The sequence below is a fragment of the Pseudopipra pipra genome, chromosome 12 (genome assembly GCF_036250125.1).
Source record: "Pseudopipra pipra isolate bDixPip1 chromosome 12, bDixPip1.hap1, whole genome shotgun sequence".
In the NCBI taxonomy this organism is placed as follows: domain Eukaryota; kingdom Metazoa; phylum Chordata; class Aves; order Passeriformes; family Pipridae; genus Pseudopipra; species Pseudopipra pipra.
Genome location: NC_087560.1, coordinates 20280362 through 20304692, shown reverse-complemented (window position 1 = coordinate 20304692; position 24331 = coordinate 20280362). Strand labels below are relative to the sequence as shown.

The 24331-nt window shown below is 55.1% G+C and overlaps 1 protein-coding gene across 2 annotated transcripts in view; it reads right to left on the bottom strand.

Annotated features, from left to right (window-relative positions):
- Nucleotides 1–1320: 1320 nt before the first annotated feature.
- The window catches only part of CORO2B (coronin 2B), a 39365-nt gene continuing 16354 nt past the window's right edge, over nucleotides 1321–24331 (bottom strand). For both annotated transcript variants that reach the window (XM_064669304.1, XM_064669306.1), the window contains 11 exons: nucleotides 21312–21512; nucleotides 10735–10851; nucleotides 7731–7880; nucleotides 7018–7182; nucleotides 6391–6507; nucleotides 5829–5933; nucleotides 5352–5448; nucleotides 4644–4756; nucleotides 4015–4105; nucleotides 3779–3918; nucleotides 1321–3077 (listed from right to left, as the gene is read on the bottom strand). In XM_064669304.1, coding sequence (XP_064525374.1) covers nucleotides 2946–3077; nucleotides 3779–3918; nucleotides 4015–4105; nucleotides 4644–4756; nucleotides 5352–5448; nucleotides 5829–5933; nucleotides 6391–6507; nucleotides 7018–7182; nucleotides 7731–7880; nucleotides 10735–10851; nucleotides 21312–21512 — 1428 coding nt within the window. In that variant the 3' untranslated portion in view covers nucleotides 1321–2945. The remainder of the gene's footprint in view (nucleotides 3078–3778; nucleotides 3919–4014; nucleotides 4106–4643; nucleotides 4757–5351; nucleotides 5449–5828; nucleotides 5934–6390; nucleotides 6508–7017; nucleotides 7183–7730; nucleotides 7881–10734; nucleotides 10852–21311; nucleotides 21513–24331) is intronic.

The following is a 24331-nucleotide window of genomic DNA, read 5'->3' as shown; positions in this document are numbered from 1 at the left end:
GAAGCCATTCCCTGTGTCCTGTCCCTCCATCCCTTGTCCCCAGTCCCTCTCCAGCTCTCCTGGAGCCCCTTTAGGCCCTGCCAGGGGCTCTCAGGTCTCCCTGGATCCTTCTCTTCTCCAGGTGAACCCCCCCCAGCTCTCCACCCCTTCCCTGCAGTGAGTGACACAGCTCAGTGTCATCCCTAAACCGGGAATTCCTGCCTTAATCAGCCCAGCTGGTGCCGAGGGAAAAGCTGGAGCTGACCCCACAGGGGGAGGTGCAGGAGGAGCAGCATGATCCCGATCCTGATCCCAGCTGAGGGTTTTTCCCGGGAATTGCGCAGCCACGGCTCCGGCTGGATATTTTTGGCACATCCCAAACACTTGGGAGCCCCCTGAGCCCCCTTTGCAAAGGGATCCACAGCCCAGAGCCCACCCAGAGCCACCCCACGGGGTCACATCCTGCACCAGCCTCCTGAGGAGGCCCCGGCTGGGTTTGTGCTGAAGTTTGCAGATATGTTAATTAGCTCGTTAATCATCCCCACCCGCAGCTGTAATTGGGCTCATTCTGCAGGAATCCAAGGAAAACCACTGGCCCTTCCCTTCCAAGGGATGATTTAAAGCAGTGGGTCCCCTCGGAGGCTGCGGGATGTGAACGACCTCCCACGGAACAGCCAAGACCCCAAGAGTGGGGTTTCCTTCCAGTTCTGGGGCAGGATAAACCCAGGAACCCCAGTCCTGGCACCCAATGGTAACACAGCCCTCAACAGCAGGAAAAATGGGAAATAAAGCTTAAAAGCTCCGTTTCCATCCCAATTGCCCTCACAGCACCCTCTGGCTCACACACAGGGGTAGAGGCATTTTTCCCTGGAAATCTGGGCTCAGTCACCACACGGGAGGTTTGTAATGGATGGAATTTTAGCAGGATCTGTAGTAATAGGATGGGAGGAATGGTTTGAAGCTGGAAGAGGAGGGTTAGCTGGGATATTGGGAAGGAATTCCTGGCTGTGAGGGTGGGGAGGCCCTGGCACAGGCTGCCCAGAGAAGATGTGGCTGCCCCTGGATCCCTGGAAGTGTCCAAGGCCAGGTTGGATGAACTTGGAGCAACCTGGGCTAGTGGCAGGTGTCCCTGCCCAGGGCGGGGGGTGGCACTGGATGATTTTTAAGGTCCCTTCCAACCCAAACCATTCCAGGATTCACCTTTGGCCGTTTCCCCCCTCCTGCCCCCCCACACCCCTTCGTGCACCCCCAGAAGTGCCCCTGGGGGTCCCCCCGCCCCCTCAGGGGGGCCCAGCGCTCCCACACAACCCCTGGGGGAGGAAGGACAGGAGTGACCAGGGCTGTGGTGTCCTGAAAAGGTTTTATTCCAGCACTATTCCGTGGTAGCATAAATAACAACGGGCACTGACAGCACGTGGGACGCGACGGGGGCAGCGGGACACGCCGGGGGCACGGGGACAGCCCTGCCCGGGGGTGCCAGGCAGCTCAGCAGCTTGGAGCCAGGGAAAATAGGGATGTATAAGGAAATCCAGCAGTGTTTGGTGTCCTTCCCTGTGCTACAGGTCAAATCCATCCAACCTGGGATTGTACAGCGTGCTGAACCCACTGACACCCACGGGGTCCATCCCACAGGGACCACCCCTTGGGATCCATCCCACAGAATCCATCCCTGGGGTCCATCCCACAGAATCCATTCCTGGGGTCCATCCCACAGAATCCACCCCTTGGGATCCATCCCACAGAATCCATCCCTGGGGTCCATCCCACAGAATCCATCCCTTGGGTCCATCCCACAGAATCCATCCCTTGGGTCCATCCTTGGGATCCATCCCACAGAATCCATGCCTGGGGTCCATCCCACAGAATCCATCCCTTGGGTCCATCCTTGGGATCCATCCCACAGGGTCCATCCCTTGGGTCCATCCTTGGGATCCATCCCTTGGGTCCATCCCTGGGGCAGCACCATGACATCCTTCCCAGGATCATCCCAGGGACATCCTTCCCCCTCCCCGTGGCCCTGGCAGTGTCCCAGCAGACAGGAGGAGGGGAAATCCCTCTTGGCAGAGGTGGAAGGAGCAAAAGTCCCTCCCCAGGTAGGAACCCCAGCCTGGCTTTTTGTTATTTTGAAGGATATTGGGGCATGTGGAGCTGCTCCCTTCCTGGGCTGCAGCCCTGGGACACTCACAGGCTGCTCCTGCCAAATCCTGGCTGTGCCAGAGCCTGCCCAGCCATGCCATGGCCACTGGCACCACGGGAGGGATCCCGGGATCCTACAGTGGGAAGAGTCCCGGGATCCCACTGTGGGAAGAGTCCCGGGATCCCACAGTTGGAAGGACCCTGTGCTCCCACCATGGGAAAGAGTCCCTGGCTCCCACTGTGGGATGGATCCTGGATTCCCACCATGGAAGGATCACAGGCTCTCGCCATGGGAAGAGTCCTGAGCTCCCACCATGGGAAAGGGCCCTGGGCTCCTGCTGTGGGATGTGGGATGGATCCCGGGCTTCCACCATCAGATGGATCTCGGGCTTCTGCCATGGGAAGAATCACAGACTCCCACCGTGGGATGGATCCTGGGCTCCCACCATGGAAAGGCTCCCAGTTTCCCACCATGGGAATGCTCCCAGTCTCCCCCCACACCCCCAGCTTTGGTGATCCAGCCCTTCCCACCCCTTCCAGTTCTGCCCCCGCCGTCACATTTTTTTGCATAGGAAAAAGAAATTAATAGCAAGGAAGCGTCAGCTTTCCCGGGAATCCGGATCGTCCCGAGGGGGGGCACAGGGCTCCTACTCACGGGGAGCCCCCGGCCCCTCGGAGGCAGCGGTTAGAGCGGGATCAGGGCCGGCACACGCGGATCCATCGGCGCGGGATCTCGGCGGGGTCCTGGCTCCCGGCTGGGTCAGTGGGGACAATAAAATTAAAGAGCGAGTAGAAACAACGAGAGTTTATTTAGAAAACGTCCCTGGGAGTTAATTGTTCTTCGGGCTGTTCCGTAAGTTCTTTAGTTCCAGCTGGAGCTGCCGGATCCGAATGTCCTTCTGAGACAGCTCGTCCTTCAGCCGCCGGATCTCGTCCTGCTGCCGGAAAAACACCCGGAGGAGCTGCAAGGGAAGGAGGGAGAGGGAGGGATGGAGCTGGAGGGACCACAGCGTCCACTTCTCCCCCCTCCCAGCCTCGGAGCTGTGCTGGGACTGGGCCCTGATCCGGCTGATTTTGGGGACAAGCTTTTTAGCAGGATCTGTGGTGATGGGAAAAGGGGGTGGATTTAAACTGAAGGATGGGAGATTTAGGTGGGATTTTGGGAAGAAATTTTTTATCTTGAGGGTGGGGAGGCCCTGGCACAGGTTGCCCAGAGAAGCTGTGGCTGCCCCTGGATCCCTGGAAGTGTCCAAGGCCAGGCTGGACGGGGCTTGGAACAACCTGGGATAGGGGAAGGTGTCCCTGCCCATGGCAGGGGGTGGGATGGGATGAACTTTAAGGTCCCTTCCAACCTAAGCTTTTCCAGGATTCCATGATTCTAAACCAAATTCCTTCCAGGACCAAGTGCTGATGTATCCCCATCCATATCTTGTCCCCAGACAAGGCTTTTAATTAAACCCAAACCCAACTGAGGAGCTTCACTCCGCTCCTTTGGGTGCTCCAGGGTTGAGGTGGATGCTCCAAGGGGCAGGGGAACACCCAGTGCCTCAGTCTGGGAACACAGAGACCTGCAGAGGGGTGGCTTTCCAGGTTCATCCCAATGATGTCCCCCCCATCCAGCCTGTCCCCCCTCCCCGTGTCCCACCCGGCCGGGCTGTCCCACCTCGTTCTCGGTGCGGGGCGGGACGTTCTCCAGCAGGTCGATGCCATTGACCACCACGCTCTTCTTCTCCCTCGCCGGGGCCTTGAACACAATTTTGGATGTCCTCTTGTAGCCCTCCTTCAGCGACATCAGGATGGGATCTGAGGGGGCAGAGGGGGAACAGGCTCAGGGGGGGCTGCCCGGCCAGCACCCAGCCGGCGTGGCACCAGTGCCACCAGTGCCACCAGTGGTGTTACCTCTGTTCATCCCACTCAGCCACTCATCCGGGGTCAGGGCGGGCTCCGTGCCCGGTGTCATGGGGTAAATGTCCTCCTGGTACGTCTCAGACTGGAAACACAGGGAAAGAGCAGCCACTCCATGAACCCACCCCGTGGGCAACGGAGAGACCCATGGGGAGGGGATGAACCGGGGGGTGACCTCCCAGGTGGGAGACTTGGGGCACAGGGAGCAGATTTGGGAAGTGCTGGCTGGCACTGGGAGGGGAGGGAGGAGGATGAGCAGCTGCTGAGCTGCCTCAGAACCTGGGATGGGCCCTCCACACAGCCCCGGGTTTGCTTCCCGACACCAAACCCTGATCCAAGATCTGTTTTCCCAAAACACCCGCAAACCTCAGGTGAGACAAGCCCCTTGTTCCCCAGCACTGCAGACCAAGCTGATTTTGTACAACACATACGCCAGGAGAAATGTGGAGATGCATTTCCAAAAAAACATTCCCATTAAACCTCGGGCACACCCCCCCCGGGAATCCCTGGGATGTGCAGCAATGGAGAGGTCTGAGCCTGGTGCAGAGACCCAACCACAGGACTGGGCAAAGTGGGGCATGTCCATCCCTCTGGGCCCTTCCCAGACCCCCCTGTGGACTCACCCTCCTGGGCACGATCATGGAGATGGGCTCGATGAGCCCCTTGAGGGTGATGAGTTTGTAGAACCGAAAGACCTCACAGGCCGACACGTCCAGGCCGTGCTTCGGCATCACCCCTGCGGAGCAGCACCGCCTGTCAGCCCGGCCCAGACACCCAGAACAGCCCCACCAGCACACCCAGGAGCAACCCTGGCCCTGGATCAACCCTTGGCATCGCCCTGAGGACCCAGAGCACAAGCTGGGCCACACCAGGTGTGCAGGGATGCTGGGAAAGGGATGAGCAGCCTTTATTTGGGACAATCACTGGTGTCCCCTGCTGAAGCCACGTGTGACAGCGGGAAGGGTGACCCTGGACATGCACCAACCCCAGCAGGGCTGAATCACCCTGGGAAGGGCAGCACAGGGATGGGAATGTCACCCTGCAAGAGCTGCAGCCGATGCTCTGGAGCTGGAATAGCGCCTGCCAAACCCATCCCAGACCCATCCCAAACCCATCCCAAACCCATCCCACACCCATCCCAAACCCATCCCAGACCCATCCCAGACCCATCCCAGACCCATCCCTGACCCATCCCAGACCCATCCCAGACCCATCCCGAACCCAAACCAAACCTGAGCCAAACCCATTTGCCTGTGACATCTCATTAAGCACCTTCCATGATCCAGCATTTCCCTGCTCCCAGCAGAGCAGCAGCAGCCCGGGATCCTTACCCAGTCCTTTCTGCGGGGCGGGGGAGCGGAATTCCATGAGGTAACTCAGGTAGGGCTTCTCGGAGCCGATCTCATAGTAGCGGATGTTGCCGTCGCCCTGGAGCAGCAACGGGAATGGGGACAGGTTATTCCTCTGGGAAATGTGAGGGGGAATAAGGACCATCATAAAGACCAGTTAGAGGGCAGGGATAGGTGGGATATTGGGATGAAACTCCCCCCTGTGAGGGTGAGGAGGACCTGGCACAGGTTGCCCAGAGAAGCTGTGGCTGCCCCTGGATCCCTGGAAGTGTCCAAGGCCAGGCTGGAACAACCTGGGATAGTGGGAGGTGTCCCTGCCCATCCAGGACCTGGATGATGTTTAAGGTCCCTTCCAGCCCAACCCATTCTCTGATGACAACCCCCAGCACCACATCCCCGGGCAGTGCCAGGGGGACACGGGCTGGGAATGCCCAGGGAGATGCTCCACACACCCCATACCTTCCCAGCCAGGTACAGCATGTGGGTGTCGGCGTCGTAGAACGGGAAGAGGAGCCCCGAGAGCCCATCGATCTCCTCCTCGATCAGGGGCATGGACAGGTCTTCCTGGAAAACAGGGACAGGGCCTGAGCCACTGGGATGGCCCAGTGCTGGTGCTGAGCAGGGTCCAGCAGGGATGGAATGGGAGTCCCAGCAGGGCTGGAATGGGGGTCCCAGGAGGGATGGAACAGGAGTCCCAGCAGAGATGGAATGGGGTCCCAGTAGAGATGGAATGGGGTCCCAGAAGGGATGGAGTGGAATGGAGGTCCCAGCAGGGATGAAGGGGGTCCCAGCAGGGATGAAGGGGGTCCCAGCAGGGCTAGAATGGGGGTCCCAGCAGAGATGGAATGGGGGTCCCAGCAGAGATGGAATGGGGGTCCCAGAAGGGATGGAATGGGAGTCCCAACAGGGATGGAATGGCGGTCCCAGCAGGGCTGGAATGGAGGTCCCAGCAGGGATGGAGGGGGTCCCAGCAGGGCTGGAATGGGGATCCCAGCAGGGCTGGAGGGGTCCCAGCACCCACCTGGTCCCACAGGGCGATCTGCCGCGTGTTCCAGCGGGACACGCCCGTGGTGAGCAGCCTCTTGGTGCTGCCCAGGAACACCACCCTGTTGACACGGTGGTTCTTGCAGCTGGCCTCCTGCAGGGCAGGGGGAGCTCTGTCAGCACCACTGGCACCCCAGGAAAGCCCCTTCCTCGCCCCCTCTCCTCTCCCAGCTCATCCCTGTGACATGCCAGCTCTGTCCCCAGCAGTGTGGGGACGCTGTGACTCCAGACCTGTCCCCTGTGCAGCCAAAACCACCCATTTCCATGAATATCAGAGACCACCTTTACTGAGAACCCACCACCTGCCTCCAAACTGTGACCTCTGCACCTCCCTCTTTAATTTCCACTATTTTCCACAAATCCTTAATTAACAGAGGAATAAAACCCTCCAACCTGGTTGGGGGGATGAGGCTTGGGATGAGGCCGAGCCCTCCCCATCACCTCCACCTGATAAAAGAACCCTCCCCAGGCAGAGAATGGCCTGCAGCCCCTGCCCTGTGCCCCTGCCTCACCACGAGCACGTGCAGCACCTCAGGGATGTTTTGGGACATTCCAGCGGGATTCCTCCCCAAGATCTTATTCCCAACCCCCGGTCCCGTGGCACCTGCAGGACCCGCCCGGAGCGCGGCTCCACCACGCGCAGCTTCTTGTCCTTGCAGGTGGTGGCCAGGAGGCTGCCGTCCGTGTTGAAGGACATGCACAGGATCACGTCCGTGTGGCAGTCGATCATCTTCACCGGCTCCCCGATGTCCAGGTTCCAGATCAGGACCTGTGGGAAGGCGCCTTGGAGCGACCCGGCCCCGGCGGAAGGGGGATCCTTCCGGGTCCCTCCCGACTCAAACCATTCCCTGATCACACCCTGGTGACCCCCACCCGTGCCACGAGCAGGGAAGGAATCACAGAATCATAGAACCATAGACTCAGCTGGGTTGGAAGGGACCTCCCAGATCATCAAGTCCAACCCTTGATCCAACCCCGCCGTGGTTCCCAGCCCATGGCACTGATGCCACATCCAGTCTGTCCTTAAACACCTCCAGGGACAGAGAATCCCCCACTTCCCTGGGCAGCCCATTCCAATGGCTGATCCCTCTCTGGAAAGAAATTCTTTCTAATATCCAACCTAACCCTCCCCTGGCACAGCTGCAGACCCAGCCCTCTTGTCTTGCTGATACCTGGGAGAAGAGACCAACCCCCCCCGGCTCCCCCCTCCTGTCAGGGAGTTGTAGGGAGTGAGGAGGTCTCCCCTGAGCCTCCTCTTCTCCAGGCCTTCCCAAGGGCATTCCTGGCAGATCCGGAGCGTTCCCGGGCAGGACTCACCTTGTAGTCGTAGCCGGCGCTGAAGAGGATGTTGTTGGTGGTCGGGTGCCACTCGACCAGCCCCACGCGCCGGCTGTGCCCGTACAGCTCCAGCACGGCCTCCGTCATGTTCCTCTTCAGCCCCCCCTCGGGAATCTCCCAGATCCGCACCTGTGGGATGGGGCGGGCGCTGGGATGGGTTTGGAAGCCCCAGGACACCCCAACACCCTCCTGGGGGCTCTGAGCTGCCGAATCCCTGGGGTGCCTCCATGGCAGCCTCACCCTGTACCCTCATGCCACAATGTCCTTGTCCCAGGTCCCTGCCCTCTGGCAGTGGGAAGCCATTCCCTGTGTCCTGTCCCTCCATCCCTTATCCAAAGTCCCTCTCCAGCTCTCCTGGAGCCCCTTTAGGCCCTGGAAGGGGCTCTCAGCTCTCCCTGGATCTTTCTCCTCTCCAGGTGAACCCCCCCAGCTCTCCCAGTCTGCCAAAGGCTGATCCTGCCACCCCTTCAGCCGCTCCTCCCTCTCTTCCCCCGCACCCCAAGGGTTGTCCCGTCCATCCGGGAAGGGGGGGGGCACAAAAATTAGTTCCCAATTATTGCAGTGAAAAACCTGCAGGAGGATTTCCTGCCTGTTTTGAGGAGGGAGACCCTGCTCTTGGGGCGCAGAGGGAGGGGAGCTGTGAGACAGGCACAGCTCTGAGGCTGCTGCGGCTCTGAGGGACAATTCCAAGAGCATCAGAGGATTTCAAACATGGCACAAGCCAAGGACAAGCCACACGAGCCGAGGACAAGCCACACGAGCCTGGTTGTTGAGTGTTGGAGGAGCTGGTTATGAAAGCAGTGGGTTATGAAACAACTGTTACCAAACCTCCTGCTCAGAGAGAGCTCCACACTCCGGAGAGGCTCCTGCAGCACCAGCCCAGGAGGACACAGGGAAAGCTCCACGTGGTGTCACCTCAGCTCTGCAGGGCAGGCAGCCCAGGGATGGGAATAACACATCCTGCATCCCTGCCCAGCTGGGAATCACGGCCAGGGCTCTGCAGCAGCGTCACCTCTGCGGCCTGTCCCGGTTACATCATCCCTTGTGTTTGCCAAAACCCAGGGGAAGTGCCAGGGACGGGCTATTTTGGGCAGGTTTCCCCACGGGCACGGTCACCGTGACCTGGAAATGGATGTGTCGGGATGGGCACAGCACTAACACTGTCCTCTTGGCAGGACAGGCACAGCTGGAGCTCACCCAAAATTCAGCCCAGCCTGCCATGGAAACGGTGCTTTGGGGAAAGTCTCATTAAAAAGGCCCCAGAGGAACAGCCCCAGCAACAATTCCAGCACACGGGGAGAGCAGGAGGGGTGGGACACAGAGGTTTCCTCTCCCAAGCCATCCTAAGAAACCTCCTCAATAAAATTGTTCCTGAAACACCACTTTCCACAAGGAAATGGATCCTGCAAACAGGACACGGTGCTGCAAACCCCCCTGGAGCTCTGCACAGCTCAGTGTGCACAGAGAGCTCCAACACGGGGGAAACAAGGAGCTGAAACACTTCTGGAGAATTCCCCTGTTCCCCTTCCTGCTTGGTTTGTCCTGCCCTTAAAAGCTCCTTCCCAAAAAAGCCTTCGCAGCATTTCAGGAATTCCAGGGCCAGCCCTGCTGCTGGTTGTGCAGTGAGGACAAATCATGAATCCCTTGGAGAGCATCTGGGGAGGACAGGGGCTGTTATCCAAGTGGGAACAGAGAGATGGATCAGGCACAGATGGATCAGGTACAGATGGATCAGGTACAGAGGGATCCAGGTTTGACAGCAATGGGTAAATCCAGGAGGGATTCCCAGCACAGGGATAACCCTGTGGCCTGTGACAGTGATCCCTGTCCAGTCCTGGGCCTGGGGGAAAAGTTATTTTCCTGAACCTCATTGAATCTCCTGGGAGTGAACATCAATCGCTGACCCCCTCTCCATTCCCAAGATGGATGATGTATAAATAGGTATAAATATATATTTAAACATATATTTATCTTTACTTCTATATAATTTATATTTAACAAATAATATATAAGTAACATAAATCGATACAATAGATATCATAGATATAATAGATATCAATATCTATTTAAACATATATTTATATTTACTTATGTAATTTATGTAGTATAAATTATGTATAGACATATATATGCATAAATCTATGTATATATTTAATATATGTGTATTTATATGTCTAAATATATACATAAATATATATTTTTATATAAATATATATGTATAAATTTCTGTATATATTTAATGTGTGCATGTTTATATGTATAAATATATATAAATATATATTTATTATAAATAAATATATATTTATGTGTGTGTATATAAATATATATATTTATGTGTATGCCTATATAAATGTAGAAATATATATTCATATAAAAATAAATAATAAAATATAAATATATAGAAATATAGAAATACATATTTATATACTTATATGGGTATATAAATATAAAAATATATATTCATATAGAAATAAATAAAAATATAAAAATATAGAAATACAGAAATATGTGTTTATATATTTACATGTATATATAAATATAGATATATATATTTATATAGAAATAAATAAAAATATAAATATAGAAATGTATGTTTATATATTTATATGTATATAGAAATATAGATATATGTATTTATATATAAATAAATAATAAAATATAAATGTATATAAATATAGAAATATATATATAAACATGTATTTATTTAATATCCTTAATAATTTATCAAGTATGACTTTATAAATTACATTAAAAATTAAATTAACTATAAATATTGTCAAAAATATTACAAAACATTACATAACTATAAAATGTATAATAATTAAAAATTAATTAAAATAATCATAAATATAAATAAATAATTAAAAATTAATTATGCACCCAGTAATTTTATATTTTTATACCTGCCCTATATTTATATATTTCAGTAGAAATGCATCTCTATATCAAGTGCAGGAACGAAGGGCAGGAGGTGCCCACTCACCGTGGTGTCCTCGGAGCAGGAGGCGATGATGTTCTCAATGAAGGGGTTCCATTTGATGTCCAGCACGTTGCCCTGGTGCCCACAGACCTTGGGGTAGTTGGGTTCGATCCGCCCTGTCTGTGGTGGGGAAGGGAGCCACAGATTAGCAAACCTGTTACATTTATGGATAAACTGGGCTTTAAATCGGGCTTTTGGAGGCTGGGAACTCGTCAGAGGGGTGGGAGCCATGGCCCAGCCTGGGGTGGGGTTCAGGGCTGCAGGAGACCCCCAGCCAAGCCTGGGGTTGGTTTTGTTCCATCAGAATGGAACAAAATGGAGAGCAACGAGGCTGGGGAAGGGACTGGAGCACAGGTGCTGTGAGGAGAGGCTGAGGGAGCTGGGGGGGCTCAGCCTGGAGAAGAGGAGGCTCAGGGGAGACCTCCTCACTCTGCAACTCCCTGACAGGAGGGGGGAACCGGGGGGGGTTGGTCTCTTCTCCCAGGTATCAGCAAGACAAGAGGGCTGGGTCTGCAGCTGTGCCAGGGGAGGGTTAGGTTGGAGATTAGGAGGAATTTCTTTGCAGAGAGGGATCAGCCATTGGAATGGGCTGCCCAGGGAAGTGGGGGATTCTCCATCCCTGGAGGTGTTTAAGGACAGACTGGATGTGGCATCAGTGCCATGGGCTGGGAACCACGGCGGGGTTGGATCAAGGGTTGGGCTTGATGATCTGGGAGGTCCCTTCCAGCCCAGCTGATTCTGTGATTCTATGAAAGCACCCAGGTGAGATTCCCACCACGGATGGGTCCCAGGAGCCCCCTCCCAGGGCCCTGGCCAGGAGTCTCCGTGTCCCACCCCATCCCACCGCCCTTCCTTTTCCGTACCGGCTCCTTCCCACACCCCCCGGGCGCTGTGCTGGGAGCGTGCAGACAAAGTAGGTCAGCACCACACACCACTAAATATTTCATGGCCCTCCCAGCACTGACCTCTCCCAGATGAGCTCCCGGCTCCGTTTAACGGGAACAAAGCAATTTTAAAACCCTTTCTCAACTTTAAAATCCTGTCTAATTTTAAAATTCTTTCTCAGTTTTAAAACCCTTTATCAACTTTAAAATCGTCTCAACTTTAAAACCCTCTCTCAACTTTCAAATATTTTCTCAGTTTCAAAATCCTTAAAAATTTTAAAATCCTTCCTCAATTTTAAAACCCTTTCTCAACTTTAAAACACTTCATCAATTTTAAAATCCCTTTATCAATCAATATTTTTCCAGGCCCTGCAGAGCTGGTTCCTGCCCGAATTCCTGCCTGAATTCCCGCCGGAGCTCCGAGCCCTCCCTGGGGCAGAGCCGTGTCCTGATCCGGCCCCGCGGCCTCGGGATGTGGTTTGTGGGTCACTCTGGGGATTGAGGTGAAGGACAGAAATAGATTCCTGCTCTCTGGGCCTGCAGGAACAAACAGCTCCAGCCCCCGGATCGGGGTCACCGGTGTCCTCCCTCTGCCCTGGGTCGGGGTCACTGGTCTGGATCAGGGTCACTGCTGTCCTCCCTCTGCCCTGGGTCGGGGTCACTGGTCTGGATCAGGGTCACTGCTGTCCTCCCTCTGCCCTGGATCGGGGTCACTGGTCTGGATCAGGGTCACTGCTGTCCTCCCTCTGCCCTTCCCACAGTCCGGGACAAACCCTCACTAATTCCCGAGGGATTCCCGGGCCTGGCTCCCAGCTCAGGAGCCCCTGGTAATGAGGGCACCGTCGGCAAATTCCCCCCCGTGTTCCCCGGGCCTGGATCCTGCCTGGGGGATGTCACCTCCAGCAGGGACAATTCCAGGGGTGGAAGGGCAGGAAGATGGGATGGGGCAGCTGAATCCACCTCCTCCTTGGGCTGCCAATGGCATCCCTTTGGCCTGTCAGGGAGCCCAAACTTCGGGAATTCTGCCCATCGGCAACCCCGTGGCTCAGACCCGAGCTGCCACATCCCCCCCAGAGCCTGAAGTGCCTCCTGGCCCCCACTGAGGAGCTTTTTGCTGCATTTCTCTGGAGCTTCACTTGGGATAAACCAACTGACACGTGGATCCCTGACATTCCCAAACAGCACAAAGGGAGATTTCCTGGGAATGCCCCAGACTGGGGGGGTTTAGTGCTGTTAGAAACCAGTTGAGAGACAACACAGAGCTGGGTTATCAGGGACAGATTTTGGGTTATCAGGGACACATTTTGGGTCAGCAGGGACAGATTTTGCCCCCAAAAATCCTGAGTTTTGATTAAAAGTGGCCCGAGGGGTGGGTTGTGCCATGCCCAGGGCACCCAGGAGAGGAGAAGGAGCCAAATAAAGGCAGGAAAAAGGGGGAAAGAATGAAAAAAGCCGGGATTTGGGCTGTATTTTGCTGTTCAGTCTCTCTCCGAGGGGCCTGGGCAGCAGCCCTGCCTTAAGCCAAGGTGAATCCTAATCCCTGGATCCTGAGCCCGGGCTGGGGGGAGCTCAGTGACCCAGATCTGTCCCTGCAGGCCCGGGGTGATGAGCCAGGAGTGGCTCCCCAGGCTCCGGCAGCTCCAAGGTTTTCCATGGAATGGGCTGGAAGGAGCAAACCTTCCACAGCTCCAACCCCTCCCTGTGCTGGAGCAGCTTGGGAAGGGGGGAATGGTTTGGGTTTCATCTGGGGGAGAAAGGACAAGGATTTTGGTTTAATTCAGTGATTTCAGGGCTTGGGGATGGAGAAGGAAACGTTCCCTGGGAATGGCTGGAACAGCAGCAAGGGCAGAGGGAGCAGCAGCTCATGGGAACTTCCCTGTCAAGGACCCTCTCTGGGACCCTCCTGAGCATCTCCAGACTCCAGGGATGGGAATTGTCACCACTTCAGCCCCTGGAAGCAGCACAGCCTGATGTCCTCACGGCAGGAATCCACATTCCCTCTCCACCAACCAGCAGGAAACTCAGACAAATCCTTTCAATACATATATATATTTCCCAAAACCTGCCCTTCACCAGCTTCCCTGGAAATACAAACCCAGAGCACTTCCCAAGCCTCACATTTCCAACAAGGCTCTACAAATTCTGGGGGAAAAAAACCCCAAACAACCAATCCCTTTATTCAGCTCTGCCCTTCGATCCCACCCGGAAAACCTCCCGGCATGCGGATGCCAACACCTCCACAGCCATTCCCAGGGAGAATTCCCACCCCTCCAAGGAAGGAGCCCCCACCTCCAGCCCCAGGGCCACCCTTCCCAGCCAGCAGCTCCCCCCAGCTGCTCCCTGATCCCTGATTAGCCGTTGGAGCGGGATCAGGGAAGCGCTGCCGGAGCCGAAGGGGATTTACAGGGTTTCCCAGGAAATCCTTGAGTACACACGAGTCTCCAGTGGCTGAGATTAAGAGTAAATACATTTACTGCTGGCTTTTTAAAGGAGGGCTCTCCTCCTTGAGAGCCAAAAGGAGGGAATTACAGGGATTTCCCTGCTCTGGGGCGGATCCCGGGATGGGCTGGGGGCAGGGGAAGGTCACCACAGGTTCATGGAGCTGCAGCAGGAGCCAAGTCCAACAGAACCAGCACAGGGAAGGGAAAAATTGGGCAAACCCTTGGCAGGGACCCCGAAAATCCCCAAAATCCCAGTGCCCATGGGAAGGGGGAGGCGAGAGGCGGGATCTGGGAACGGCTGGGAGTCACCTCTGCAAGGTGGGATACGGAAGGAAAGAGAGGGGACAAGGGACAAGGTGGTGGAGCTGCTGCAGCAGCAGGCAAAGAATTCCCCAAGGAAATTCCCAGGATGCTGCTGCTGGGAATGGCTCTCCCTCCAACAATGGAATAAATGTGAATAAAGGGGTATAAAGAGGGGAAAAGGGTTCCCACTGCCAGAGGGCAGGGAGAGATGGGATTTTGGGAAGGAATTCCTCCCTGTGAGAGTGGGGAGGTGCTGGAATAGAATTCCCAGAGAAGCTGTGGCTGCTCCTGGATCCCTGGAAGTGTCCAAGGCCAGGTTGGAGCAACCTGGGATAGTGGGAGGTGTCCCTTCCCATGGCAGGGGGTGGCACTGGGTGATTTTAAGGTCTCTTCCAACCCAAACCATCCCAGGAATCATTCTGTGATTACAACAAAGATCTTTCCCCACCTTTCCCGCTTTTCCCTCCCCAGGACACTCCTCCAGCCTCCAGCAACCAGACAAAAGCAATTCCATGGCTCCAGTTTGGCCAGAGCCAGCTCAGATGGGACAACCACACGAATTCCCAGCGGGATCATCCCCTGGGAGGGATGGGGCATTCACTGACCTGGCTGGAAGCTGCTCCTGAGAATTTTTAGTGATATAAAGCCACGGGAAAAGAAAATCCCAACACTAGGGAAATCCATCCATGCAGTGAACAATGTTTTTTACTGAAACGTCACATTCCAGGCACTGGGAATGTCTGGTCCTGTCAGGAGCCTGATTCCAGGCTTCCAGCCTGCTCCTAGGAAGGAGGAAAACCCCAAGCCAAGAGCCAGTTTTCCAGCAAACAAACCCAAAAGCTCAGCTCGTGTTCTGGCCCCTCCAACTGCAGCAGCTCCTGAGCCAGACCTGCATCCCTGGGAAAACACCCCCAGGAGCCACAGCTGCTGTTCCTCATCCCTGAGACACCTGGAAAGGCAAACAGGGAGGGAAATGTGCCCTGGGAATCCTCCACACCTGCTGGACCAGGGTTTGTGTCTCCACTGCCCGTTTAAAGGACACAAACCCCACAAGCCATAAAATCAGTGTCACTCAACACCATTTTTCCCAGGATGGAGGTTTAAGCACCAGCTACTCCTCTGGTGTGGACAGAAATGCTGTTAAATTAAACAGAAATACCCTTAAATTAAACAGAAATACCCTTAAATTAAACAGAAACACTCTTAAATTAAATATAAACACTCTTAAATTAAATATAAATACTGTCAAGGGCTGTGAGCATCATCTGCCCAGGCAGGCACTTGGAATTCCCACTTGGAATAACTACCACAGGAGCTTCTCCAGCCACAATGGACCCACAGACTCTGCATCCCTGTATCCCTAAAACCCCCAAAACAACACACACAGCAGCTTGTGACAAACAATTTGCACAGATTAAAGCCCCGGGGGGATTTCTCTGCACCATAAAAGCAATAGCCAGGCTCGAGCTTGTTAATTAAAAAGACAAAAAGCCCCTCTAATGTCTCTGTTAAATTGGATTATGGACATTAAAAATAAATCCGTGGTCGTTGGTAACAAAAAGCCATTTTTTTCCCCGGTGTGGACGAGGTTCCTGTGGATTTTTAGCCGGCAGAGGGGGCAGGAAGGGCTGCACTGAGAGCCCAGCAAAGCCCAGGCTCAACCTCAGGCTTTGCTGCAAACCCAGCCATAAAATCCCAATTTCCCCTCCCACGCTGCTGTTGGCCCAAGAACCCTCATTTTATCCTTGTTCCCTCCTCTGTTCCAAACCAGCATTAAAATTTCACCCTGATTTTTTTTTTTTAACTAATCCAAGTGTTAAAACCAGCCAGATCCCCGGGCTGGGCTTCCCACAAGGAGCTGCTCTCCTTGGTAAATCCAGGGACACCAGGTGGGAACAGCAATGCTGAAGGATCAGCTTTTTTTTATTTTTTAAGCCTCAGGTCTATTTTTTTTCCCCCGACCAGCTCTAAGTTAAAAAAAAACATCTCCTGCAGCCTCAATTCAGGCAGAGAAAAAATCAGAGCCAATGAGTTCTGAGCGAGGGAGTCTCCTGTGTCCTGAGTCTGGAGGTAGGAAAGCTCCAAGGATGTGAAAACTGGTTCAGGGGACAGAGGAACCAGGAGGAATCTGGATTTTTTTTCCTGCAGAAAACTCCTGGTGCTTTGGAACAGCAGCTCTGGGAAGGGAGGGGAGCGGGGGGTGTGATGAGTTTGCCCGTTCTCTGCCCAGCCCTGGCAAGGGGGGTGGTCATGGGGGTGTCCCTTGGGATCAGAAATGGAGCAGATGCCACCAGGAGCTGGAGCAGGGACAAGGAGCCAGGGCGGCATTCCCAGTGCTCCTGCTTGCCAGCTGCCATCCCAGGGCATCCAGAGGGTGTCCCTGATGCCAGGGATGCTGGCACTGCTCCCTGGGACACTGGGAATGTCCCATCCCAGGGCATCCAGAGGGTGTCCCTGATGCCAGGGATGCTGGCACTGCTCCCTGGGACACAGGGAATGTCCCATCCCAGGGCACCCAGAGCACATCCCTGATGCCAGGGATGCTGGTACTGCTCCCTGGGACACAGGGAATGTCCCATCCCAGGGCACCCAGAGCACATCCCTGATCCCAGGGATGCTGGCATTCCTCTCTGGGACACAGGGAATGTCCCATCCCAGGGCACCCAGAGGGTGTCACTGATGCCAGGGATGCTGGCACTGCTCCCTGGGGCACCGGGAATGTCCCCTCCCTGTGCTGGGGGGTGAGGGGACAGGTGAGACCCGGGAGTGTTCCCTGCAGCACGACCCAAAGCCTTCTGTGATTCCAGGATTCCAACCTGCATTTCCCTTCCCGTCACAACCAGCGTTTCCCTGAGGGACACCTGCTCCTTCCTCCTCCCTCTCTATTTTTATCCTCCTCCAGCTCCATTCCAGGGACCTTCTGCACCTTCTCAGGTGCCCCTAAAACCCTGGAATTATTGTAATAAATTGTTTCCCCCCGTTCTTTTGGATCTTCAGGATCCAGGTGGGTGTGAGACCTGCCTGCTCCAGAACCAAGGAGTTCTGGATGCTCTGGGAAGGGTGACAAGGTGGGGATCAGCCCAAGGCTGGACTTGATGACCTTGGAGGCCTTTTCCAAACTCAGTGATTTTGTGACTCTCTGACCTGCTGTCCCTGTCCCCCCTGGGCTGCTGTGGAGGTTTGGGAATTCCATGGGGATTAGGGATGGATCTGTCACCTCCATGGGCTTGTGCAGCCCCCCCCAGCAGTGATGGACATCAGTGTCCCACAGCATCCTTCAGGTTGGAAAAAACCTTGAAGACCATCCAGACCACACGATGGCCAAGGCCACCCATGTCCCCAAGTGCCACATCCATAGGGATTGTAAATCCCTCAGGGATGGGGACTCCACCACAGCCTGTTCCAGTGCTGGGCAACCCTTCTGGGGAAGGAACGACCTAAACTTACCCAGGCAGAGGGACACCTGAGCCCCCAGGACCCCCCTGCTCACATTCCATGGGCACATCCATCCGTCAGCAGGAGCAAAGCAACCCTGGACACAGTGGGATGAGGGATCTGTGCCCCATCCAGCCCTTCTCCTGCCCCACCCCTGGAGCAGCCCCAGCCACAACAGGTTTGGATTTCAGCTTCCTCCGTGTAAACAGAGACTCCCCCTTCCTGCTCCTGCTTCCTCCGGGCAGATAACATTGTCTGCCTCTGGAAAACAAGTTATCCTTGTCCCCTGTGGGAACAGGGATCCCTCTGGCACGGTGGAAGTGATGCCACCACCCTCCCCTGCAAAGGGGACCCGAGGGACCCCACGGCCACCCCAGCAAGGTGTGTCACAACCCCCCTGTCCCCAGTCCCTCTCCAGCTCTCCTGCAGCCCCTTTAGGCCCTGGAAGGGGCTCTCAGCTCTCCCTGGATCCTTCTCTCCTCCAGGTGAACCCCCCCAGCTCTCCCAGCCTGGCTCCAGAGCAGAGGGGCTCCAGCTCCAGAAGGATGCTCTGTAAGGACACAAGCAGGGATCGATGTCCCTGAGTCCCTTTCCTGTGGAGTAGCACCATCCAAGCAAGGCTGCATTTTGTTCATGGTGATGGGGCTCGAGCCATTCCTGCCGAGCAGAATAAATGGACATTTTCCACATGGTCTCCTCTCCTCTCCTTGGACTGAATCCTCAAGGCCGGCTTGGAGCAACCTGGGATAGTTGAATGTGTCCCTGCCCATGGTAGGAGGTGGAGTGAGATGAGCTTTAAGGTCCCTTCCAACCCAAACCATTCCAGGACTCCATGATTCTCCCGTTGCCATGGTTTGGGGAGCAAATCCTCCCCTTCCCGAGGCTCAGCCGGAGCCTCCGCGCTCTCCTTCGCCCACTCCCCGGGGATATTTCTGGCACAAACCCCTCGTGGTGCCAGGGAGACGCCGCTTCCCAGGGGCTGAGGAGCCAGGATTTGGGATCCAGGCAGCGCAGGGTGGGAGGACAGGCTTGGAGAGGAGGGAGGAACAAAACACAGCCAAGCTCCGTCTTCCCAACCCACACATCCCCTTCTCGGCTCCACGGATCCCTGAGGAACCGGGATTTCTGCTGCACGGGGAGGGACATATGGGATGCAGTGTCACAGATTCTGGGGAGCTCAGCTGAGCACAACAGAGGGCAAAAAGCAGGAAAAGACTCCAAAAGTGTGGCAGCAAACCCGAGCCCGAGCGGCTCCACGGTATCTGGGTTACCTTCATTATGCTCAGCTAAATCCGGCTGCCAATTAATTAGAGGGCTGCTGATTTCCAAGGAAAATTAGTTTATTCTTAATGAGCTAATCAGCCCCTATTTAAAAAAAAATAATGAAATTATTAGCTGCTACAAAGGCTCGTGCTGCCACTCGACACAGAGAGCCCAGGTCTGCTCCAGAGGGCGGATTTTGCCAGGATTTCCCTTCGGAACAGGTTGCAAACGGCACCTCTGCTTTTGTCCCATGTTTTCCAGGAAAAAAAGGGTAGTTTGCTGGCAATACTGGGTTGTTCCTGAGGATTTAGGATCGGGAGCAAGTGGAGTGAGGATGGGTATCCCCCCAGCTGGGGCCGGGGGAGCAGGGATGGGGCGGGAGCGCTCCGGGGGCTCACACAAAGCTCCTGCTTCCCCGAATATTAATGAGCCTCAAGCTGTGCTGAGCAATTAAAGCCCTGATTATAATTTCTTCCATCTGTAGCTGAGTCGACTCCAGAAATTAAAGAGGAATTCAGGAGAGGTGGGAATGTTATGCGGGGAAAGTGTCTGAGAGGAATGACGGGGTGTGGAGGGGCTGGGGAGGGATGTGCTCCTCCACCCCTCTGGCTCTGCCAGCTTCCCCTCCCAGCTGGCATTCCTGTGGATTTGGCACTGGATTGTGCTGTCCAGGAGCCTGAGGGACACCCAGCTGGTCCCACGTGTGCTGTGGCCAAGGGATGGGGGGAAGGTGCATCTCTAAGGGGAGGGAGTGCAGCTCATCCGTGCCAAAAATGCTCCTGAGGAGGAATGTCTGGGAGCACCCACGGCCCCTCCTGCAGCCCAGGAGCCCAGGGATGGGATGTGGGGTCCAGCTTGGAGCTGCAGGTCCACAGGCTGGAGCAGCATCAGGAAGCAGCAGCGTCAGAGTGACCTTGGTACCCCCAGAGCAGTGCCAAGGGTCAAAGAATCCTGGAATCCTGGAATGGTTTGGGTTGGAATGACCTTAAAGATTGTTCAGTTCCAATCCCCTGTCATGGGCACCTTCCCATTATCCCAGTTTGCTCCAGCCTGGCCTTGGACACTTCCAGGGATGGGGCAGCCATGGTTTCTCTGGGAAATCCTTTCCAGGCCCTCCCCACCCTCCCAGGGAAAAATCTCCCTTTTATCTAATTTAATAAACTCTCTTTCAGTTCAAAGCCATCCCTTCTATCCAAGGAAACACTAATTCCGTGTTCAAGGTCCCTCTCCCTCCTGGAGCTTCCGGGATGAGCTCTGGGGCAGGAACACCGAGCGTGTCCCGCTGGAGCATCAGCTGGATTTATGGGAGTGGAAAATTGCACGAGGAACAGAAGTGTGGATCCCGTGGGATCACGGGAAGGGCTGGGGGGAGTCTTGGCTGGAGAAGGAAAAGCACAACAAAAGGAGGAGAAGGATGTGCTGGAGGCAGGATTAGGGCTCCACAGGGACTTTCTGGGAGCTGTGTGGGTGAAACACCAGGATCACAAACCCAGCTGGCATTGCCACGGGAGAGGGCAGAGACGTTCCCAGGGCCAAACTCCCCGAGAGATGCCAAAAGCAGTTGAACAGGTGTCTCATCTCTTCCTAAAGAAAACCCCAATTCACTGAGGCAGCTGGAAATCCTCCCATCCCACCCAGGAAAACCCCAGGATTGAGCAGCAGAGACTTTGAGGAGGGATGGAGATGGAGATGATGGAGAGGGAGGTGGGGATGGAGAAGGCAATGGAGATGGGGATGGGGATGAGGATGGAGATGGATGGGGATGGGGATGGGGATGGGGATGGGGATGGGGATGAGGATGGAGATGGATGGGGATGGGGATGGGGATGGGGATGAGGATGGAGATGGATGGGGATGGGGATGGTCATGGGGATGGAGATGGAGAAGGGGATGGAGATGTTGGGGATGGATGATGATGGAGATGGGGATGGACATGGAGATGGGGATGTGGGGATGGGGATGGAGATAGGGATGAGGATAGAGATGGACGGGGATGGACATGGGGATGGGAATGGGAATGGAGATGGAGATGGGGATGGACATGGGGATGGAGATGGAGATGGGGACAGAGATGGGGACAGAGACAGGGACAGAGACAGAGATGAGGATGCAGATGGGCATCAGGATAGGGATGGACATGGAGATGGAGAAGGAAATGGGAATGGGGATGGAGACAGAGATGGAGATGGAGATGGGGATAGGGATGGGGACGGAGCAGCTGCGGGTGGGAGTGCCCCACAGGGCCCGTGCTGACCTGCTCGAGGGGGATGACGAGGAAGGAGCCGCCGCCGGCGCTCTCGGTGACGATGGCGAGGAATCGGGCGTTGACGGCGCAGAAGTGGTTGTCGTGCACGTTCTTGGTGATGGGCACGCCGTCGAAGCAGTGCTCCCGGCTCGCCACCTTCCCGTACACGTTCCGGAACTTGGAGCTGCGGTACTGCGGGCGCCATGACATCTGGGGGAACACGGCGGGATCAGCATTCCCCAAATCCCTCCCCCGGCTCCGATCCCGCTCGTTTTCCCGCTCCCGAGCTGTGCCGCCGGAGGGGGTTACCTGGCGAGGTTTGGCTGACGTGGCACCCCCGGAAAACCTCAAATGTCCCCCCCCGGTGCCAGGGAGGGCTCACAAAAGGCATGGAAAGCCCCTGTGCTGCTGCAGAATTCCAGCTGCTCTCCTCTGGAGCGGCTGGGACGCGGCGCTGCCGCTCCGTGTGCACACGACAAAGGAATTACGGCTCCTAAGGCGATGGCTCGGAAATGGATTGGCCTGGACCACGTGGGAGCGGGAATGGGGGCAGGATGGGAGCACTCAGGCAGGAGGGAGCGTCAGGGAGCCGGGATGTGCCACGTTCAGCTGCCTCAGCTTGTTTGGAACAGGGCTGCCCATGGGGGCTGACCTGGAAAACCAGGGATCCACCAGGGATCCCAAGAGCCTGATCCTGGCAGAGCAGGGATCTTAAGGACACACCAGCTGACCCCGGTGGACCAGGAATCCCAAGAAGCCACCAGCTGATCCAGGTGGATCAGGGATCCCAAGGATCAATCAGCTGATTCAGATGGGTCAGGGATCCCAAGGACCAACCAGCTGATCCAGGTGGATCAGGGATTCTAAGGATCAATCAGCTGATCCAGGTGGATCAGGGATCCTAAGGATCAATCAGCTGATCCAGGTAAATCAGGGATTCCAAGAATCCACCAGATCATCCTGTCAAATCAGGGATCGTAAAGACACACCAGCTAATCCTGGCAGATGAAGGATCCTAAGGATCCACCAGATGATCCTGATGGACCAAGAATCCCGAGAAGCCACGAGCTGGTCCTGTCAAAGCAGGGATCCCAAGGACACACCAGCTGACCCTGGTGGAGCAGGGACCTCCTGGCTGTGGGGGAAAAGGGACAGTGAGGAGCAGCAGAAGGTCCCAGGGTCTGGGCTGGGAAAGACCTCAAAACTCATCCCATTCCAACACCTTCCACCAGCCCCGGCTGCTCCAAGCCCCGTCCAACCCAGCCTTGAAATCCTTGAGGATTTAACCCAAAAAGGAGAGCAGAGAGACTGGTTTGGGCTGGAGACCTTTCTGCTCTGAAAAAATGCAGCCTGAGGTCCAAGCAAGCACTGGGAATCTTTTCCAAACTGATCCCAGCAGTCGGAGCCAGGCAGGGCCAGGAAAACCCCCCGACCATGGCCTGGGGACAGGCAGGAGCTTCACTAAACCTGACACTTCCCTCTGACTGACGAGTTTTCAAATTGAAACTGGGCTTTTTTATAACATTCCAAAAGCACAAAAACATGGTTTTGTATGTTTGAAGTTCTTGATTTTCTCCCCTATCCCGGGATTTTAACTTTACTCTTATTTCTTCCACCTCTGCTTCCAACCTTTGGCAAAACCAGCCTCAAATTCCACCAAAAAGCCCATTTGCTCAATCCTTTCCTCCCCAAAATTTCCAGGTGCCTCACAGAACATCCCCCAGGCACCTCCATGGAAACCCTCCTGCCACGAGGGGGTTTTGGGAACCATCCCTCCTGTTCACACCTCCAGGTGCTGCTGGGATCTGTCCACCCCTGGCTGCCCAAATCCCTCTCCCTCTGGAGCCCCCTGGGCTGCAGGAGGCATTTCCTACAAATAAACACCTCGAAGGATATTCTGGCTGGGAAGCAAATCCCCATTTTCCCACTGTAATATCCCATTTGGGTGTTTCCATGGGTGATGCTTCCGTTCTGGATGGATGAAAACTTCGAGTTCCCAAGCAGATTCCAGCTTTATTTTTCCTTTCATTTTATTCTCTACTCCACTTATTTTTTTCCTCTGTATCCACCAAAACCTTCCCTCCAAAGAGAGCAGACAGACACATCTCATGGGGCTTCCAAGGATCCAGGGGATGGGGGAAGCAGTGGGATCCCTTTGGTTTCTGCTGCCAGCCCATGGCTCTGACGTGGAAAGATCTTCCCGTCATCCAGCTGCTCCCAAAGGACGTGGAAAGGCCACCAGGTGACCTCAGGGCTGCCAGGAAGAAGGAAGCCAACAAAAATCCAACGTGCCAAGGGTGATGCTCCAACCTTGTGCTGCAAACTCGGCTGCTGATGGGCTGCACGTGGGAATTCTTCCCAGCAAAATCCATGGATTCACAAGCAACGCCACCTTGCACTGGTGCAGGTTGCTCAGAAAAGCTGCTCCATCCCTGGAATGTTCCAGGCCAGTCTGGAAAGGACTTGGAGAGAGCTGGGCTAGTGGAAGGTGTCCCTGCCTGCGGCAGGAGGTTGAACACGAGGAGCTTTAATGTCCCTCCCAAGCCAAACCATTCCAGGATTCCATGATTTATGATGGAAAATCGTTGAAAATCAGCCTAATTTTCTATCCAGGAGGATGGAATCTCTCATCCTGAATCCTCTGCCATCCAGGGGATAGTCCCAAACGGGACATGGTTTGTTATTCCCTTATTTATTTTCCCCCCACGTGCTGCTCCTCCGCATCCCTCGCTCCCTGGGGTTTCCTGGCTCGGAGTGGGTGCGCTGGAATTCCGGGCTGGACAAACATCCTATTTCCTGGCCCAGCCAGGGAAGGCTTTTGAAGGCAAGGAGGGGCTGGAGAGGAGGGGGGCTGTGGGGTCTTTGGGCATTGTCAGGACACAGCCCCACATTCCCGCCCGGATCCGAGCACGGCCCAGGTGGTGCCGACATCTCCCAGCCAGGAAGGAAAGGAGCCCCTTCCCCAAAGGAATGAGACAAAGAGGGAGAGGAAAGGCTGGGAACAGTGATCCCACACTGCCCCACTGCCT